This window comes from Salvelinus fontinalis, chromosome 17, assembly GCF_029448725.1.
Source record: "Salvelinus fontinalis isolate EN_2023a chromosome 17, ASM2944872v1, whole genome shotgun sequence".
NCBI lineage: Eukaryota > Metazoa > Chordata > Actinopteri > Salmoniformes > Salmonidae > Salvelinus > Salvelinus fontinalis.
In genome coordinates, this window is record NC_074681.1 from 15,191,785 (window position 1) to 15,208,682 (window position 16,898).

Sequence of the window (16,898 nt, forward strand, 5' to 3'; positions counted from 1 at the left end):
GCTTCTTTCACCGCTCCAGTAGGTTACAATGGCTCCTCTCTCACCCCTCCAGTAGCTTACAATGGCTCCTCTCTCACCCCTCCAGTAGGTTACAATGGCTCCTTATCTCACCCCTCCAGTAGGTTACAGTGGCTTCTCTCACCGCTCCAGTAGGTTACAATGGCTCATCTCTCACCGCTCCAGTAGGTTACAATGGCTCCTCTCTCACCGCTCCAGTACCTTACAATGGCTCCTCTCTCACCCCTCCAGTAGCTTACAATGGCTCCTCTCTCACCCCTCCAGTAGCTTACAATGGCTCCTCTCTCACCCCTCCAGTAGGTTAAAATGGCTCCTCTCTCACCGCTCCAGTAGGTTACAATGGCTCCTCTCTCACCCCTCCAGTAGCTTACAATGGCTCCTCTCTCACCCCTCCAGTAGCTTACAATGGCTCCTCTCTCACCCCTCCAGTTGGTTACAGTGGCTCCTTATCTCACCCCTCCAGTAGGTTACAGTGGCTCCTCTCTCACCCCTCCAGTAGGTTACAATGGCTCCTCTCTCACCCCTCCAGTAGGTTACAATGGCTCCTCTATCACCCCTCCAGTAGGTTACAATGGCTCCTCTCTCACCCCTCCAGTAGGTTACAATTGCTCCTCTATCACCCCTCCAGTAGGTTACAGTGGCCCCTATCTCACCCCTCCAGTAGGTCACAGTGGCTCCTCTCTCACCCCTCCAGTAGGTTACAGTGGCTCCTCTCTCACCCCTCCAGTAGGTTACAGTGGCTCCTATCTCACCCTTCCAGTAGGTTACAGTGGCTCCTCTCTCACCCTTCCAGTAGGTTACAGTGGCTCTTATCTCACCCCCCCAGTAGGTTACAATGGCTCCTCTCTCACCCCTCCAGTAGCTTACAATGGCTCCTCTCTCACCCCTCCAGTAGCTTACAATGGCTCCTCTCTCACCCCTCCAGTAGGTTATAATGGCTTCTCTCACCCCTCCAGTAGCTTACAATGGCTCCTCTCTCACCCCTCCAGTAGGTTATAATGGCTTCTCTCACCCCTTCCGTAGCTTACAATGGCTCCTCTCTCACCCCTCCAGTAGCTTACAATGGCTCCTCTCTCACCCCTCCAGTAGCTTACAATGGCTCCTCTCTCACCCCTCCAGTAGGCTATAATGGCTTCTCTCACCCCTCCAGTAGCTTACAATGGCTCCTCTCTCACCCCTCCAGTAGGTTACAATGGCTCCTCTCTCACCCCTCCAGTAGCTTACAATGGCTCCTCTCTCACCCCTCCAGTAGCTTACAATGGCTCCTCTCTCACCCCTCCAGTAGGTTATAATGGCTTCTCTCACCGCTCCAGTAGGTTACAATGGCTCCTCTCTCACCGCTCCAGTAGGTTACAATGGCTCCTCTCTCACCGCTCCAGTAGCTTACAATGGCTCCTCTCTCACCCCTCCAGTAGCTTACAATGGCTCCTCTCTCACCCCTCCAGTAGCTTACAATGGCTCCTCTCTCACCCCTCCAGTAGGTTAAAATGGCTCCTCTCTCACCGCTCCAGTAGGTTACAATGGCTCCTCTCTCACCCCTCCAGTAGATTACAATGGCTCCTCTCTCACCCCTCCAGTAGCTTACAATGGCTCCTCTCTCACCCCTCCAGTTGGTTACAGTGGCTCCTTATCTCACCCCTCCAGTAGGTTACAGTGGCTCTTATCTCACCGCTCCAGTAGGTTACAATGGCTCCTCTCTCACCCCTCCAGTAGGTTACAATGGCTCCTCTATCACCCCTCCAGTAGGTTACAATGGCTCCTCTCTCACCCCTCCAGTAGGTTACAATGGCTCCTCTATCACCCCTCCAGTAGGTTACAGTGGCCCCTATCTCACCCCTCCAGTAGGCTATAATGGCTTCTCTCACCCCTCCAGTAGCTTACAATGGCTCCTCTCTCACCCCTCCAGTAGGTTACAATGGCTCCTCTCTCACCCCTCCAGTAGGTTACAGTGGCTTCTCTCACCGCTCCAGTAGGTTACAATGGCTCCTCTCTCACCGCTCCAGTAGGTTACAATGGCTCCTCTCTCACCGCTCCAGTAGCTTACAATGGCTCCTCTCTCACCCCTCCAGTAGCTTACAATGGCTTCTCTCTCACCCCTCCAGTAGGTTACAATGGCTCCTTACCTCACCCCTCCAGTAGGTTACAGTGGCTTCTCTCACCGCTCCAGTAGGTTACAATGGCTCCTCTCTCACCCCTCCAGTAGCTTACAATGGCTCCTCTCTCACCCCTCCAGTAGGTTACAATGGCTCCTTATCTCACCCCTCCAGTAGGTTACAGTGGCTTCTCTCACCGCTCCAGTAGGTTACAATGGCTCATCTCTCACCGCTCCAGTAGGTTACAATGGCTCCTCTCTCACCGCTCCAGTACCTTACAATGGCTCCTCTCTCACCCCTCCAGTAGCTTACAATGGCTCCTCTCTCACCCCTCCAGTAGCTTACAATGGCTACTCTCTCACCCCTCCAGTAGGTTAAAATGGCTCCTCTCTCACCGCTCCAGTAGGTTACAATGGCTCCTCTCTCACCCCTCCAGTAGCTTACAATGGCTCCTCTCTCACCCCTCCAGTAGCTTACAATGGCTCCTCTCTCACCCCTCCAGTTGGTTACAGTGGCTCCTTATCTCACCCCTCCAGTAGGTTACAGTGGCTCCTCTCTCACCCCTCCAGTAGGTTACAATGGCTCCTCTCTCACCCCTCCAGTAGGTTACAATGGCTCCTCTATCACCCCTCCAGTAGGTTACAATGGCTCCTCTCTCACCCCTCCAGTAGGTTACAATTGCTCCTCTATCACCCCTCCAGTAGGTTACAGTGGCCCCTATCTCACCCCTCCAGTAGGTCACAGTGGCTCCTCTCTCACCCCTCCAGTAGGTTACAGTGGCTCCTCTCTCACCCCTCCAGTAGGTTACAGTGGCTCCTATCTCACCCTTCCAGTAGGTTACAGTGGCTCCTCTCTCACCCTTCCAGTAGGTTACAGTGGCTCTTATCTCACCCTTCCAGTAGGTTACAGTGGCTCCTCTCACCCCTCCAGTAGGTTACAGTGGCTCCTATCTCACCCTTCCAGTAGGTTACAGTGGCTCCTCTCTCACCCTTCCAGTAGGTTACAGTGGCTCCTCTCACCCCTCCAGTAGGTTACAGTGGCTCCTATCTCACCCTTCCAGTAGGTTACAGTGGCTCCCCTCTCACCCTTCCAGTAGGTTACAGTGGCTCCTATCTCACCCTTCCAGTAGGTTACAGTGGCTCCTCTCTCACCCTTCCAGTAGGTTACAGTGGCTCTTATCTCACCCTTCCAGTAGGTTACAGTGGCTCCTATCTCACCCTTCCAGTAGGTTACAGTGGCTCTTATCTCACCCTTCCAGTAGGTTACAGTGGCTCCTCCCTCACCCATCCAGTTGCTTACAATGGCTCCTCTCACCCCTCCAGTAGCTTACAATTGCTCCTCTCTCACCCCTCCAGTAGCTTACAATGGCTCCTCTCTCACCCCTCCAGTAGGTTACAATGGATCCTCTCTCACCCCTCCAGTAGCTTACAATGGCTCCTCTCTCACCCCTCAAGTAGGTTACAATGGCTCTTATCTCACCCCTCCAGTAGGTTACAGTGGCTCCTCTCTCACCCCTCCAGTAGGTTGCAGTGGCTCCTCTCTCACCCCTCCAGTAGGTTGCAGTGGCTCCTCTCTCACCCCTCCAGTAGGTTACAATGGCTCCTCCCTCACCCCTCCAGTAGGTTACAATGGCTCCTCCCTCACCCCTCCAGTAGGTTACAGTGGCTCCTCTCTCACCCCTCCAATAGGTTACAGTGGCCCCTATCTCACCCCTCCAGTAGGTTACAGGGGCTCCTCTCTCACCCCTCCAGTAGGTTACAATGGCTCCTCTCTCACCCCTCCAGTAGGTTACAGTGGCTCCTCTCTCACCCCTCCAGTAGGTTACAATGGCTCCTCTCTCACCCCTCCAGTAGGTTACAATGGCTCCTCTCTCACCCCTCCGGTAGGTTACAGTGGCTCCTTATCTCACCCCTCCAGTAGGTTACAATGGCTCCTCTCTCACCCCTCCAGTAGGTTACAGTGGCCCATATCTCACCCCTCCAGTAGGTTACAATGGATCCTCTATCACCCCTCCAGTAGGTTACAATGGCTCCTCTCACCCCTCCAGTAGGTTACAGTGGCTCCTTATCTCACCCCTCCAGTAGGTTACAATGGCTCCTCTCTCACCCCTCCAGTAGGTTACAATGGCTCCTCTATCACCCCTCCAGTAGGTTACAATGGCTCCTCTCACCCCTCCAGGAGGTTACAGTGGCTCCCCTCTCACCCCTCCAGTAGGTTACAATGGCTCCTTATCTCACCCCTCCAGGAGGTTACAATGGGGAACAAAAAGGGGCTCCTCTCACCCCTCCAGTAGGTTACAATGGCTCCTCTCTCACCGCTCCAGTAGGTTACAATGGCTCCTCTCTCACCCCTCCAGTAGGTTACAGTGGCTCCTCTCTCACCCCTCCAGTAGGTTACAATGGCTCCTCTCTCACCCCTCCAGTAGCTTACAGTGGCTCCTCTCACCCTTCCAGTAGGTTACAGTGGCTCCTCTCTCACCCTTCCAGTAGGTTACAGTGGCTCCTCTCACCCTTCCAGTAGGTTACAGTGGCTCCTCTCTCACCCCTCCAGTAGGTTACAGTGGATCCTCTCTCACCCCTCCAGTAGGTTACAATGGCTCCTCTCTCACCCTTCCAGTAGGTTACAGTGGCTCCTCTCACCCTTCCAGTAGGTTACAGTGGCTCCTCTCTCACCCCCCAAGGAGGTTACAATGGCTCCTATCTCACCCCTCCAGTAGGTTGCAGTGGCTCCTCTCTCACCCCTCCAGTAGGTTACAGTGGCTCTTATCTCACCCTTCCAGTAGGTTACAGTGGCTCCTCTCTCACCCCTCCAGTAGGTTACAGTGGCTCCTCTCTCACCCCTCCAGTAGGTTACAGTGGCTCCTCTCTCACCCCTCCAGTAGGCTATAATGGCTCCTCTCACCCCCCCAGTAGGTTACAATGGCTCTTATCTCACCCCTCCAGTAGGTTACAGTGGCTCCTCTCTCACCCCTCCAGTAGCTTACAATTGCTCCTCTCTCACCCCTCCAGTAGCTTACAATGGCTCCTCTCTCACCCCTCCAGTAGGTTATAATGGCTCCTTCCTCACCCATCCAGTTGCTTACAATGGCTCCTCTCTCACCCCTCCAGGAGGTTACAATGGCTCCTCCCTCACCCATCCAGTTGCTTACAATGGCTCCTCTCTCACCCCTCCAGTAGCTTACAATGGCTCCTCTCTCACCCCTCCAGTAGGTTACAATGGCTCCTTACCTCACCCCTCCAGTAGGTTGCAGTGGCTCCTCTCTCACCCCTCCAGTAGGTTACAATGGATCCTCTCTCACCCCTCCAGTAGCTTACAATGGCTCCTTTCTCACCCCTCCAGTAGGTTACAGTGGCTCCTCTCTCACCCCTCCAGTAGGTTGCAGTGGCTCCTCTCTCACCCCTCCAGTAGGTTGCAGTGGCTCCTCTCTCACCCCTCCAGTAGGTTACAATGGCTCCTCTCTCACCCCTCCAGTAGGTTACAATGGCTCCTCCCTCACCCATCCAGTAGGTTACAGTGGCTCCTTATCTCACCCCTCCAGTAGGTTACAATGGCTCCTCTCTCACCCCCCCAGTAGGTTACAGTGGCTCCTCTCTCACCCCTCCAGTAGGTTACAATGGCTCCTCTCTCACCCCTCCAGTTGGTTACAGTGGCTCCTCCCTCACCCCTCCAGTAGGTTACAGTGGCTCCTCCCTCACCCCTCCAGTAGGTTACAGTGGCTCCTCCCTCACCCCTCCAGTAGGTTACAGTGGCTCCTTATCTCACCCTTCCAGTAGGTTACAATGGCTCCTCTCTCACCCCTCCAGTAGGTTACAATGGCTCTTATCTCACCGCTCCAGTAGGTTACAATGGCTCCTCTCTCACCCCTCCAGTAGGTTACAATGGCTCCTCTATCACCCCTCCAGTAGGTTACAATGGCTCCTCTCTCACCCCTCCAGTAGGTTACAATGGCTCCTCTATCACCCCTCCAGTAGGTTACAGTGGCCCCTATCTCACCCCTCCAGTAGGCTATAATGGCTTCTCTCACCCCTCCAGTAGCTTACAATGGCTCCTCTCTCACCCCTCCAGTAGGTTACAATGGCTCCTCTCTCACCCCTCCAGTAGGTTACAGTGGCTTCTCTCACCGCTCCAGTAGGTTACAATGGCTCCTCTCTCACCGCTCCAGTAGGTTACAATGGCTCCTCTCTCACCGCTCCAGTAGCTTACAATGGCTCCTCTCTCACCCCTCCAGTAGCTTACAATGGCTTCTCTCTCACCCCTCCAGTAGGTTACAATGGCTCCTTACCTCACCCCTCCAGTAGGTTACAGTGGCTTCTCTCACCGCTCCAGTAGGTTACAATGGCTCCTCTCTCACCCCTCCAGTAGCTTACAATGGCTCCTCTCTCACCCCTCCAGTAGGTTACAATGGCTCCTTATCTCACCCCTCCAGTAGGTTACAGTGGCTTCTCTCACCGCTCCAGTAGGTTACAATGGCTCATCTCTCACCGCTCCAGTAGGTTACAATGGCTCCTCTCTCACCGCTCCAGTACCTTACAATGGCTCCTCTCTCACCCCTCCAGTAGCTTACAATGGCTCCTCTCTCACCCCTCCAGTAGCTTACAATGGCTCCTCTCTCACCCCTCCAGTAGGTTAAAATGGCTCCTCTCTCACCGCTCCAGTAGGTTACAATGGCTCCTCTCTCACCCCTCCAGTAGCTTACAATGACTCCTCTCTCACCCCTCCAGTAGCTTACAATGGCTCCTCTCTCACCCCTCCAGTTGGTTACAGTGGCTCCTTATCTCACCCCTCCAGTAGGTTACAGTGGCTCCTCTCTCACCCCTCCAGTAGGTTACAATGGCTCCTCTCTCACCCCTCCAGTAGGTTACAATGGCTCCTCTATCACCCCTCCAGTAGGTTACAATGGCTCCTCTCTCACCCCTCCAGTAGGTTACAATTGCTCCTCTATCACCCCTCCAGTAGGTTACAGTGGCCCCTATCTCACCCCTCCAGTAGGTCACAGTGGCTCCTCTCTCACCCCTCCAGTAGGTTACAGTGGCTCCTCTCTCACCCCTCCAGTAGGTTACAGTGGCTCCTATCTCACCCTTCCAGTAGGTTACAGTGGCTCCTCTCTCACCCTTCCAGTAGGTTACAGTGGCTCTTATCTCACCCTTCCAGTAGGTTACAGTGGCTCCTCTCACCCCTCCAGTAGGTTACAGTGGCTCCTATCTCACCCTTCCAGTAGGTTACAGTGGCTCCTCTCTCACCCTTCCAGTAGGTTACAGTGGCTCCTCTCACCCCTCCAGTAGGTTACAGTGGCTCCTATCTCACCCTTCCAGTAGGTTACAGTGGCTCCCCTCTCACCCTTCCAGTAGGTTACAGTGGCTCCTATCTCACCCTTCCAGTAGGTTACAGTGGCTCCTCTCTCACCCTTCCAGTAGGTTACAGTGGCTCTTATCTCACCCTTCCAGTAGGTTACAGTGGCTCCTATCTCACCCTTCCAGTAGGTTACAGTGGCTCTTATCTCACCCTTCCAGTAGGTTACAGTGGCTCCTCCCTCACCCATCCAGTTGCTTACAATGGCTCCTCTCTCACCCCTCCAGTAGGTTACAGTGGCTCCCCTCTCACCCTTCCAGTAGGTTACAGTGGCTCCTATCTCACCCTTCCAGTAGGTTACAGTGGCTCCTCTCTCACCCTTCCAGTAGGTTACAGTGGCTCTTATCTCACCCTTCCAGTAGGTTACAGTGGCTCCTCTCACCCCTCCAGTAGGTTACAGTGGCTCCTATCTCACCCTTCCAGTAGGTTACAGTGGCTCCTCTCTCACCCTTCCAGTAGGTTACAGTGGCTCCTCTCACCCCTCCAGTAGGTTACAGTGGCTCCTATCTCACCCTTCCAGTAGGTTACAGTGGCTCCCCTCTCACCCTTCCAGTAGGTTACAGTGGCTCCTATCTCACCCTTCCAGTAGGTTACAGTGGCTCCTCTCTCACCCTTCCAGTAGGTTACAGTGGCTCTTATCTCACCCTTCCAGTAGGTTACAGTGGCTCCTATCTCACCCTTCCAGTAGGTTACAGTGGCTCTTATCTCACCCTTCCAGTAGGTTACAGTGGCTCCTCCCTCACCCATCCAGTTGCTTACAATGGCTCCTCTCACCCCTCCAGTAGCTTACAATTGCTCCTCTCTCACCCCTCCAGTAGCTTACAATGGCTCCTCTCTCACCCCTCCAGTAGGTTACAATGGATCCTCTCTCACCCCTCCAGTAGCTTACAATGGCTCCTCTCTCACCCCTCAAGTAGGTTACAATGGCTCTTATCTCACCCCTCCAGTAGGTTACAGTGGCTCCTCTCTCACCCCTCCAGTAGGTTGCAGTGGCTCCTCTCTCACCCCTCCAGTAGGTTGCAGTGGCTCCTCTCTCACCCCTCCAGTAGGTTACAATGGCTCCTCCCTCACCCCTCCAGTAGGTTACAATGGCTCCTCCCTCACCCCTCCAGTAGGTTACAGTGGCTCCTCTCTCACCCCTCCAATAGGTTACAGTGGCCCCTATCTCACCCCTCCAGTAGGTTACAGGGGCTCCTCTCTCACCCCTCCAGTAGGTTACAATGGCTCCTCTCTCACCCCTCCAGTAGGTTACAGTGGCTCCTCTCTCACCCCTCCAGTAGGTTACAATGGCTCCTCTCTCACCCCTCCAGTAGGTTACAATGGCTCCTCTCTCACCCCTCCGGTAGGTTACAGTGGCTCCTTATCTCACCCCTCCAGTAGGTTACAATGGCTCCTCTCTCACCCCTCCAGTAGGTTACAGTGGCCCATATCTCACCCCTCCAGTAGGTTACAATGGATCCTCTATCACCCCTCCAGTAGGTTACAATGGCTCCTCTCACCCCTCCAGTAGGTTACAGTGGCTCCTTATCTCACCCCTCCAGTAGGTTACAATGGCTCCTCTCTCACCCCTCCAGTAGGTTACAATGGCTCCTCTATCACCCCTCCAGTAGGTTACAATGGCTCCTCTCACCCCTCCAGGAGGTTACAGTGGCTCCCCTCTCACCCCTCCAGTAGGTTACAATGGCTCCTTATCTCACCCCTCCAGGAGGTTACAATGGGGAACAAAAAGGGGCTCCTCTCACCCCTCCAGTAGGTTACAATGGCTCCTCTCTCACCGCTCCAGTAGGTTACAATGGCTCCTCTCTCACCCCTCCAGTAGGTTACAGTGGCTCCTCTCTCACCCCTCCAGTAGGTTACAATGGCTCCTCTCTCACCCCTCCAGTAGCTTACAGTGGCTCCTCTCACCCTTCCAGTAGGTTACAGTGGCTCCTCTCTCACCCTTCCAGTAGGTTACAGTGGCTCCTCTCACCCTTCCAGTAGGTTACAGTGGCTCCTCTCTCACCCCTCCAGTAGGTTACAGTGGATCCTCTCTCACCCCTCCAGTAGGTTACAATGGCTCCTCTCTCACCCTTCCAGTAGGTTACAGTGGCTCCTCTCACCCTTCCAGTAGGTTACAGTGGCTCCTCTCTCACCCCCCAAGGAGGTTACAATGGCTCCTATCTCACCCCTCCAGTAGGTTGCAGTGGCTCCTCTCTCACCCCTCCAGTAGGTTACAGTGGCTCTTATCTCACCCTTCCAGTAGGTTACAGTGGCTCCTCTCTCACCCCTCCAGTAGGTTACAGTGGCTCCTCTCTCACCCCTCCAGTAGGTTACAGTGGCTCCTCTCTCACCCCTCCAGTAGGCTATAATGGCTCCTCTCACCCCCCCAGTAGGTTACAATGGCTCTTATCTCACCCCTCCAGTAGGTTACAGTGGCTCCTCTCTCACCCCTCCAGTAGCTTACAATTGCTCCTCTCTCACCCCTCCAGTAGCTTACAATGGCTCCTCTCTCACCCCTCCAGTAGGTTATAATGGCTCCTTCCTCACCCATCCAGTTGCTTACAATGGCTCCTCTCTCACCCCTCCAGGAGGTTACAATGGCTCCTCCCTCACCCATCCAGTTGCTTACAATGGCTCCTCTCTCACCCCTCCAGTAGCTTACAATGGCTCCTCTCTCACCCCTCCAGTAGGTTACAATGGCTCCTTACCTCACCCCTCCAGTAGGTTGCAGTGGCTCCTCTCTCACCCCTCCAGTAGGTTACAATGGATCCTCTCTCACCCCTCCAGTAGCTTACAATGGCTCCTTTCTCACCCCTCCAGTAGGTTACAGTGGCTCCTCTCTCACCCCTCCAGTAGGTTGCAGTGGCTCCTCTCTCACCCCTCCAGTAGGTTGCAGTGGCTCCTCTCTCACCCCTCCAGTAGGTTACAATGGCTCCTCTCTCACCCCTCCAGTAGGTTACAATGGCTCCTCCCTCACCCATCCAGTAGGTTACAGTGGCTCCTTATCTCACCCCTCCAGTAGGTTACAATGGCTCCTCTCTCACCCCCCCAGTAGGTTACAGTGGCTCCTCTCTCACCCCTCCAGTAGGTTACAATGGCTCCTCTCTCACCCCTCCAGTTGGTTACAGTGGCTCCTCCCTCACCCCTCCAGTAGGTTACAGTGGCTCCTCCCTCACCCCTCCAGTAGGTTACAGTGGCTCCTCCCTCACCCCTCCAGTAGGTTACAGTGGCTCCTTATCTCACCCTTCCAGTAGGTTACAATGGCTCCTCTCTCACCCCTCCAGTAGGTTACAATGGCTCTTATCTCACCGCTCCAGTAGGTTACAATGGCTCCTCTCTCACCCCTCCAGTAGGTTACAATGGCTCCTCTATCACCCCTCCAGTAGGTTACAATGGCTCCTCTCTCACCCCTCCAGTAGGTTACAATGGCTCCTCTATCACCCCTCCAGTAGGTTACAGTGGCCCCTATCTCACCCCTCCAGTAGGCTATAATGGCTTCTCTCACCCCTCCAGTAGCTTACAATGGCTCCTCTCTCACCCCTCCAGTAGGTTACAATGGCTCCTCTCTCACCCCTCCAGTAGGTTACAGTGGCTTCTCTCACCGCTCCAGTAGGTTACAATGGCTCCTCTCTCACCGCTCCAGTAGGTTACAATGGCTCCTCTCTCACCGCTCCAGTAGCTTACAATGGCTCCTCTCTCACCCCTCCAGTAGCTTACAATGGCTTCTCTCTCACCCCTCCAGTAGGTTACAATGGCTCCTTACCTCACCCCTCCAGTAGGTTACAGTGGCTTCTCTCACCGCTCCAGTAGGTTACAATGGCTCCTCTCTCACCCCTCCAGTAGCTTACAATGGCTCCTCTCTCACCCCTCCAGTAGGTTACAATGGCTCCTTATCTCACCCCTCCAGTAGGTTACAGTGGCTTCTCTCACCGCTCCAGTAGGTTACAATGGCTCATCTCTCACCGCTCCAGTAGGTTACAATGGCTCCTCTCTCACCGCTCCAGTACCTTACAATGGCTCCTCTCTCACCCCTCCAGTAGCTTACAATGGCTCCTCTCTCACCCCTCCAGTAGCTTACAATGGCTCCTCTCTCACCCCTCCAGTAGGTTAAAATGGCTCCTCTCTCACCGCTCCAGTAGGTTACAATGGCTCCTCTCTCACCCCTCCAGTAGCTTACAATGACTCCTCTCTCACCCCTCCAGTAGCTTACAATGGCTCCTCTCTCACCCCTCCAGTTGGTTACAGTGGCTCCTTATCTCACCCCTCCAGTAGGTTACAGTGGCTCCTCTCTCACCCCTCCAGTAGGTTACAATGGCTACTCTCTCACCCCTCCAGTAGGTTACAATGGCTCCTCTATCACCCCTCCAGTAGGTTACAATGGCTCCTCTCTCACCCCTCCAGTAGGTTACAATTGCTCCTCTATCACCCCTCCAGTAGGTTACAGTGGCCCCTATCTCACCCCTCCAGTAGGTCACAGTGGCTCCTCTCTCACCCCTCCAGTAGGTTACAGTGGCTCCTCTCTCACCCCTCCAGTAGGTTACAGTGGCTCCTATCTCACCCTTCCAGTAGGTTACAGTGGCTCCTCTCTCACCCTTCCAGTAGGTTACAGTGGCTCTTATCTCACCCTTCCAGTAGGTTACAGTGGCTCCTCTCACCCCTCCAGTAGGTTACAGTGGCTCCTATCTCACCCTTCCAGTAGGTTACAGTGGCTCCTCTCTCACCCTTCCAGTAGGTTACAGTGGCTCCTCTCACCCCTCCAGTAGGTTACAGTGGCTCCTATCTCACCCTTCCAGTAGGTTACAGTGGCTCCCCTCTCACCCTTCCAGTAGGTTACAGTGGCTCCTATCTCACCCTTCCAGTAGGTTACAGTGGCTCCTCTCTCACCCTTCCAGTAGGTTACAGTGGCTCTTATCTCACCCTTCCAGTAGGTTACAGTGGCTCCTATCTCACCCTTCCAGTAGGTTACAGTGGCTCTTATCTCACCCTTCCAGTAGGTTACAGTGGCTCCTCCCTCACCCATCCAGTTGCTTACAATGGCTCCTCTCTCACCCCTCCAGTAGCTTACAATTGCTCCTCTCTCACCCCTCCAGTAGCTTACAATGGCTCCTCTCTCACCCCTCCAGTAGGTTACAATGGATCCTCTCTCACCCCTCCAGTAGCTTACAATGGCTCCTCTCTCACCCCTCAAGTAGGTTACAATGGCTCTTATCTCACCCCTCCAGTAGGTTACAGTGGCTCCTCTCTCACCCCTCCAGTAGGTTGCAGTGGCTCCTCTCTCACCCCTCCAGTAGGTTGCAGTGGCTCCTCTCTCACCCCTCCAGTAGGTTACAATGGCTCCTCCCTCACCCCTCCAGTAGGTTACAATGGCTCCTCCCTCACCCCTCCAGTAGGTTACAGTGGCTCCTCTCTCACCCCTCCAATAGGTTACAGTGGCCCCTATCTCACCCCTCCAGTAGGTTACAGGGGCTCCTCTCTCACCCCTCCAGTAGGTTACAATGGCTCCTCTCTCACCCCTCCAGTAGGTTACAGTGGCTCCTCTCTCACCCCTCCAGTAGGTTACAATGGCTCCTCTCTCACCCCTCCAGTAGGTTACAATGGCTCCTCTCTCACCCCTCCGGTAGGTTACAGTGGCTCCTTATCTCACCCCTCCAGTAGGTTACAATGGCTCCTCTCTCACCCCTCCAGTAGGTTACAGTGGCCCATATCTCACCCCTCCAGTAGGTTACAATGGATCCTCTATCACCCCTCCAGTAGGTTACAATGGCTCCTCTCACCCCTCCAGTAGGTTACAGTGGCTCCTTATCTCACCCCTCCAGTAGGTTACAATGGCTCCTCTCTCACCCCTCCAGTAGGTTACAATGGCTCCTCTATCACCCCTCCAGTAGGTTACAATGGCTCCTCTCACCCCTCCAGGAGGTTACAGTGGCTCCCCTCTCACCCCTCCAGTAGGTTACAATGGCTCCTTATCTCACCCCTCCAGGAGGTTACAATGGGGAACAAAAAGGGGCTCCTCTCACCCCTCCAGTAGGTTACAATGGCTCCTCTCTCACCGCTCCAGTAGGTTACAATGGCTCCTCTCTCACCCCTCCAGTAGGTTACAGTGGCTCCTCTCTCACCCCTCCAGTAGGTTACAATGGCTCCTCTCTCACCCTTCCAGTAGGTTACAGTGGCTCCTCTCACCCTTCCAGTAGGTTACAGTGGCTCCTCTCTCACCCTTCCAGTAGGTTACAGTGGCTCCTCTCACCCTTCCAGTAGGTTACAGTGGCTCCTCTCTCACCCCTCCAGTAGGTTACAGTGGATCCTCTCTCACCCCTCCAGTAGGTTACAATGGCTCCTCTCTCACCCTTCCAGTAGGTTACAGTGGCTCCTCTCACCCTTCCAGTAGGTTACAGTGGCTCCTCTCTCACCCCCCAAGGAGGTTACAATGGCTCCTATCTCACCCCTCCAGTAGGTTGCAGTGGCTCCTCTCTCACCCCTCCAGTATGTTACAGTGGCTCTTATCTCACCCTTCCAGTAGGTTACAGTGGCTCCTCTCTCACCCCTCCAGTAGGTTACAGTGGCTCCTCTCTCACCCCTCCAGTAGGTTACAGTGGCTCCTCTCTCACCCCTCCAGTAGGCTATAATGGCTCCTCTCACCCCCCCAGTAGGTTACAATGGCTCTTATCTCACCCCTCCAGTAGGTTACAGTGGCTCCTCTCTCACCCCTCCAGTAGCTTACAATTGCTCCTCTCTCACCCCTCCAGTAGCTTACAATGGCTCCTCTCTCACCCCTCCAGTAGGTTATAATGGCTCCTTCCTCACCCATCCAGTTGCTTACAATGGCTCCTCTCTCACCCCTCCAGGAGGTTACAATGGCTCCTCCCTCACCCATCCAGTTGCTTACAATGGCTCCTCTCTCACCCCTCCAGTAGCTTACAATGGCTCCTCTCTCACCCCTCCAGTAGGTTACAATGGCTCCTTACCTCACCCCTCCAGTAGGTTGCAGTGGCTCCTCTCTCACCCCTCCAGTAGGTTACAATGGATCCTCTCTCACCCCTCCAGTAGCTTACAATGGCTCCTTTCTCACCCCTCCAGTAGGTTACAGTGGCTCCTCTCTCACCCCTCCAGTAGGTTGCAGTGGCTCCTCTCTCACCCCTCCAGTAGGTTGCAGTGGCTCCTCTCTCACCCCTCCAGTAGGTTACAATGGCTCCTCTCTCACCCCTCCAGTAGGTTACAATGGCTCCTCCCTCACCCATCCAGTAGGTTACAGTGGCTCCTTATCTCACCCCTCCAGTAGGTTACAATGGCTCCTCTCTCACCCCCCCAGTAGGTTACAGTGGCTCCTCTCTCACCCCTCCAGTAGGTTACAATGGCTCCTCTCTCACCCCTCCAGTTGGTTACAGTGGCTCCTCCCTCACCCCTCCAGTAGGTTACAGTGGCTCCTCCCTCACCCCTCCAGTAGGTTACAGTGGCTCCTCCCTCACCCCTCCAGTAGGTTACAGTGGCTCCTTATCTCACCCTTCCAGTAGGTTACAATGGCTCCTCTCTCACCCCTCCAGTAGGTTACAATGGCTCCTCTCTCACCCCTCCAGTAGGTTACAGTGGCTCCTCTCTCACCCCTCCAATAGGTTACAGTGGCCCCTATCTCACCCCTCCAGTAGGTTACAGTGGCTCCTCTCTCACCCCTCCAGTAGGTTACTATGGCTCCTCTCTCACCCCTCCATTAGGTTACAGTGGCTCCTCTCTCACCCCTCCAGTAGGTTACAGTGGCTCCTTATCTCACCCCTCCAGTAGGTTACAATGGCTCCTCTCTCACCCCTCCAGTAGGTTACAGTGGCCCCTATCTCACCCCTCCAGTAGGTTACAATGGCTCCTCTATCACCCCTCCAGTAGGTTACAATGGCTCCTCTCACCCCTCCAGTAGGTTACAGTGGCTCCTTATCTCACCCCTCCAGTAGGTTACAATGCTTCCCCTCTCACCCCTCCAGTAGGTTACAATGGCTCCTTATCTCACCCCTCCAGGAGGTTACAATGGGGAACAAAAAGGGGCTCCTCTCACCCCTCCAGTAGGTTGCAGGAGTCGACACAGCTTCCTGCTCGGCTGTAGTCCTGACAGGCGAAACACATGGTGGGTCCAGGGCCCCAGCAGCCATCTCTGGTACACATCCTGTCACAAGTGTTGTTCTGCATCCCTGCAAACACACATACAGACACATACTATAGATAGGCCCAAAAAATTGTCAAAGACTCCAGTCACCCAAGTCATAGACTGTTCTCTTCTACCGCACGTCAAGTGGTACCGGAGTGCCAAGTCTAGGTCCAAAAGGCTCCTTAACAGCTTCTACCCGCAAGCCATAAAACTGCTGAACAATTAATTAAATGGCCACCTGGACTATTTACATTGACAGTGCCCCCTGTATATAGCCTTGGTATTGTTATTTTATTGTGCTACTTTTATTTATTTAAAAAAAAAAAAAAAAAAATTTGTTAATATTTTCTTAACTCTATTTCTTGAACTGCATTGTTGGTGAAGGGCTTGTAAGTAAGCATTTCACCTGTTGTATTCGGAGTATTTGACAAATAAAATTTGATATCAATACAAAATAATAGTTTTAACCCTTTTCTCTTTTCACACAACCCTGCACAAGCAACAGGCTAGCGTTAATTTCCTTTCTCCCACAATAACACTCCATCATCATTGCATTCTGTATCTATCACAGTTTTATGACCACAACAATAGAGGGTAAATATTATCTCGAAGCCACTCATATCCCAGTGTAACCTTTCGTTTAGTAAGCACCGAACATGTTATCGCTAACGTCATGGGCTTGAGCTGATATTATGGTGTTGACTCCTGGTGTTTGTTGTGTATCTCCTGTTTGTTAGTGTTCCCTTTTTTTCTGTTATGTGACCACAAAAATCTATAAAAATGTTAATCATAAAAAAATGACTGAATGATTTACCGCAGTCGGCGGCGTCGGCATTGTTCTCCAGCCTGGCGGTCTGAGAGTTGGACTTGAACAACTGCTTCCAGTGGTGATTCTTGGTGTAGCAGAGGTTGGGGTTTTTTGCAATGACCACGTCTCCGTCACTAATCTCCTTCAGGTTACGCAGCCCCAGGTGGGTGATAGTTAACTGGGTTATGGCCAAGCTCAACAGAACACTGAGAACAGAGAGAGGGGAGGAGAAATGGGGAGAGGGAGAGAGAGGAGTTAAAGGGATATTGAATGAGTCACATCCTCTCATTCACTGTCAGTGGCACCCTGTAGTAGAGGCTGAGGTTTAGAGAGAGGCCAGGGACAGTAATCTTACCGCTTGGTCCGACCACGGATGATCTCCAGGTTCTCAAATGGACTGAGAGACGTCATGTTCTCAGGCCAGTTCTGAATCAGCAAGTACCCTGGAAGATGAATAGATATTTTTATAATAATCATGAAAAGTGCACTTTTGTCTGATTTAAACTGCCATGGCTCTATTCTT

The 16,898-nt window shown here is 53.5% G+C and overlaps 1 protein-coding gene across 1 annotated transcript in view; it reads right to left on the reverse strand.

The window, feature by feature from the left end:
* Positions 1-16,898, reverse strand: part of LOC129813767 (epidermal growth factor receptor-like) — a 106,365-nt gene that overhangs the window by 17,849 nt on the left and 71,618 nt on the right. Inside the window, exons 11-13 of the mRNA XM_055866273.1 lie at positions 16,731-16,818; positions 16,382-16,581; positions 15,478-15,610 (exon numbers count right to left, since the gene is read on the reverse strand). Of these exons, the coding sequence (XP_055722248.1) occupies positions 15,478-15,610; positions 16,382-16,581; positions 16,731-16,818 (421 nt within the window). The remainder of the gene's footprint in view (positions 1-15,477; positions 15,611-16,381; positions 16,582-16,730; positions 16,819-16,898) is intronic.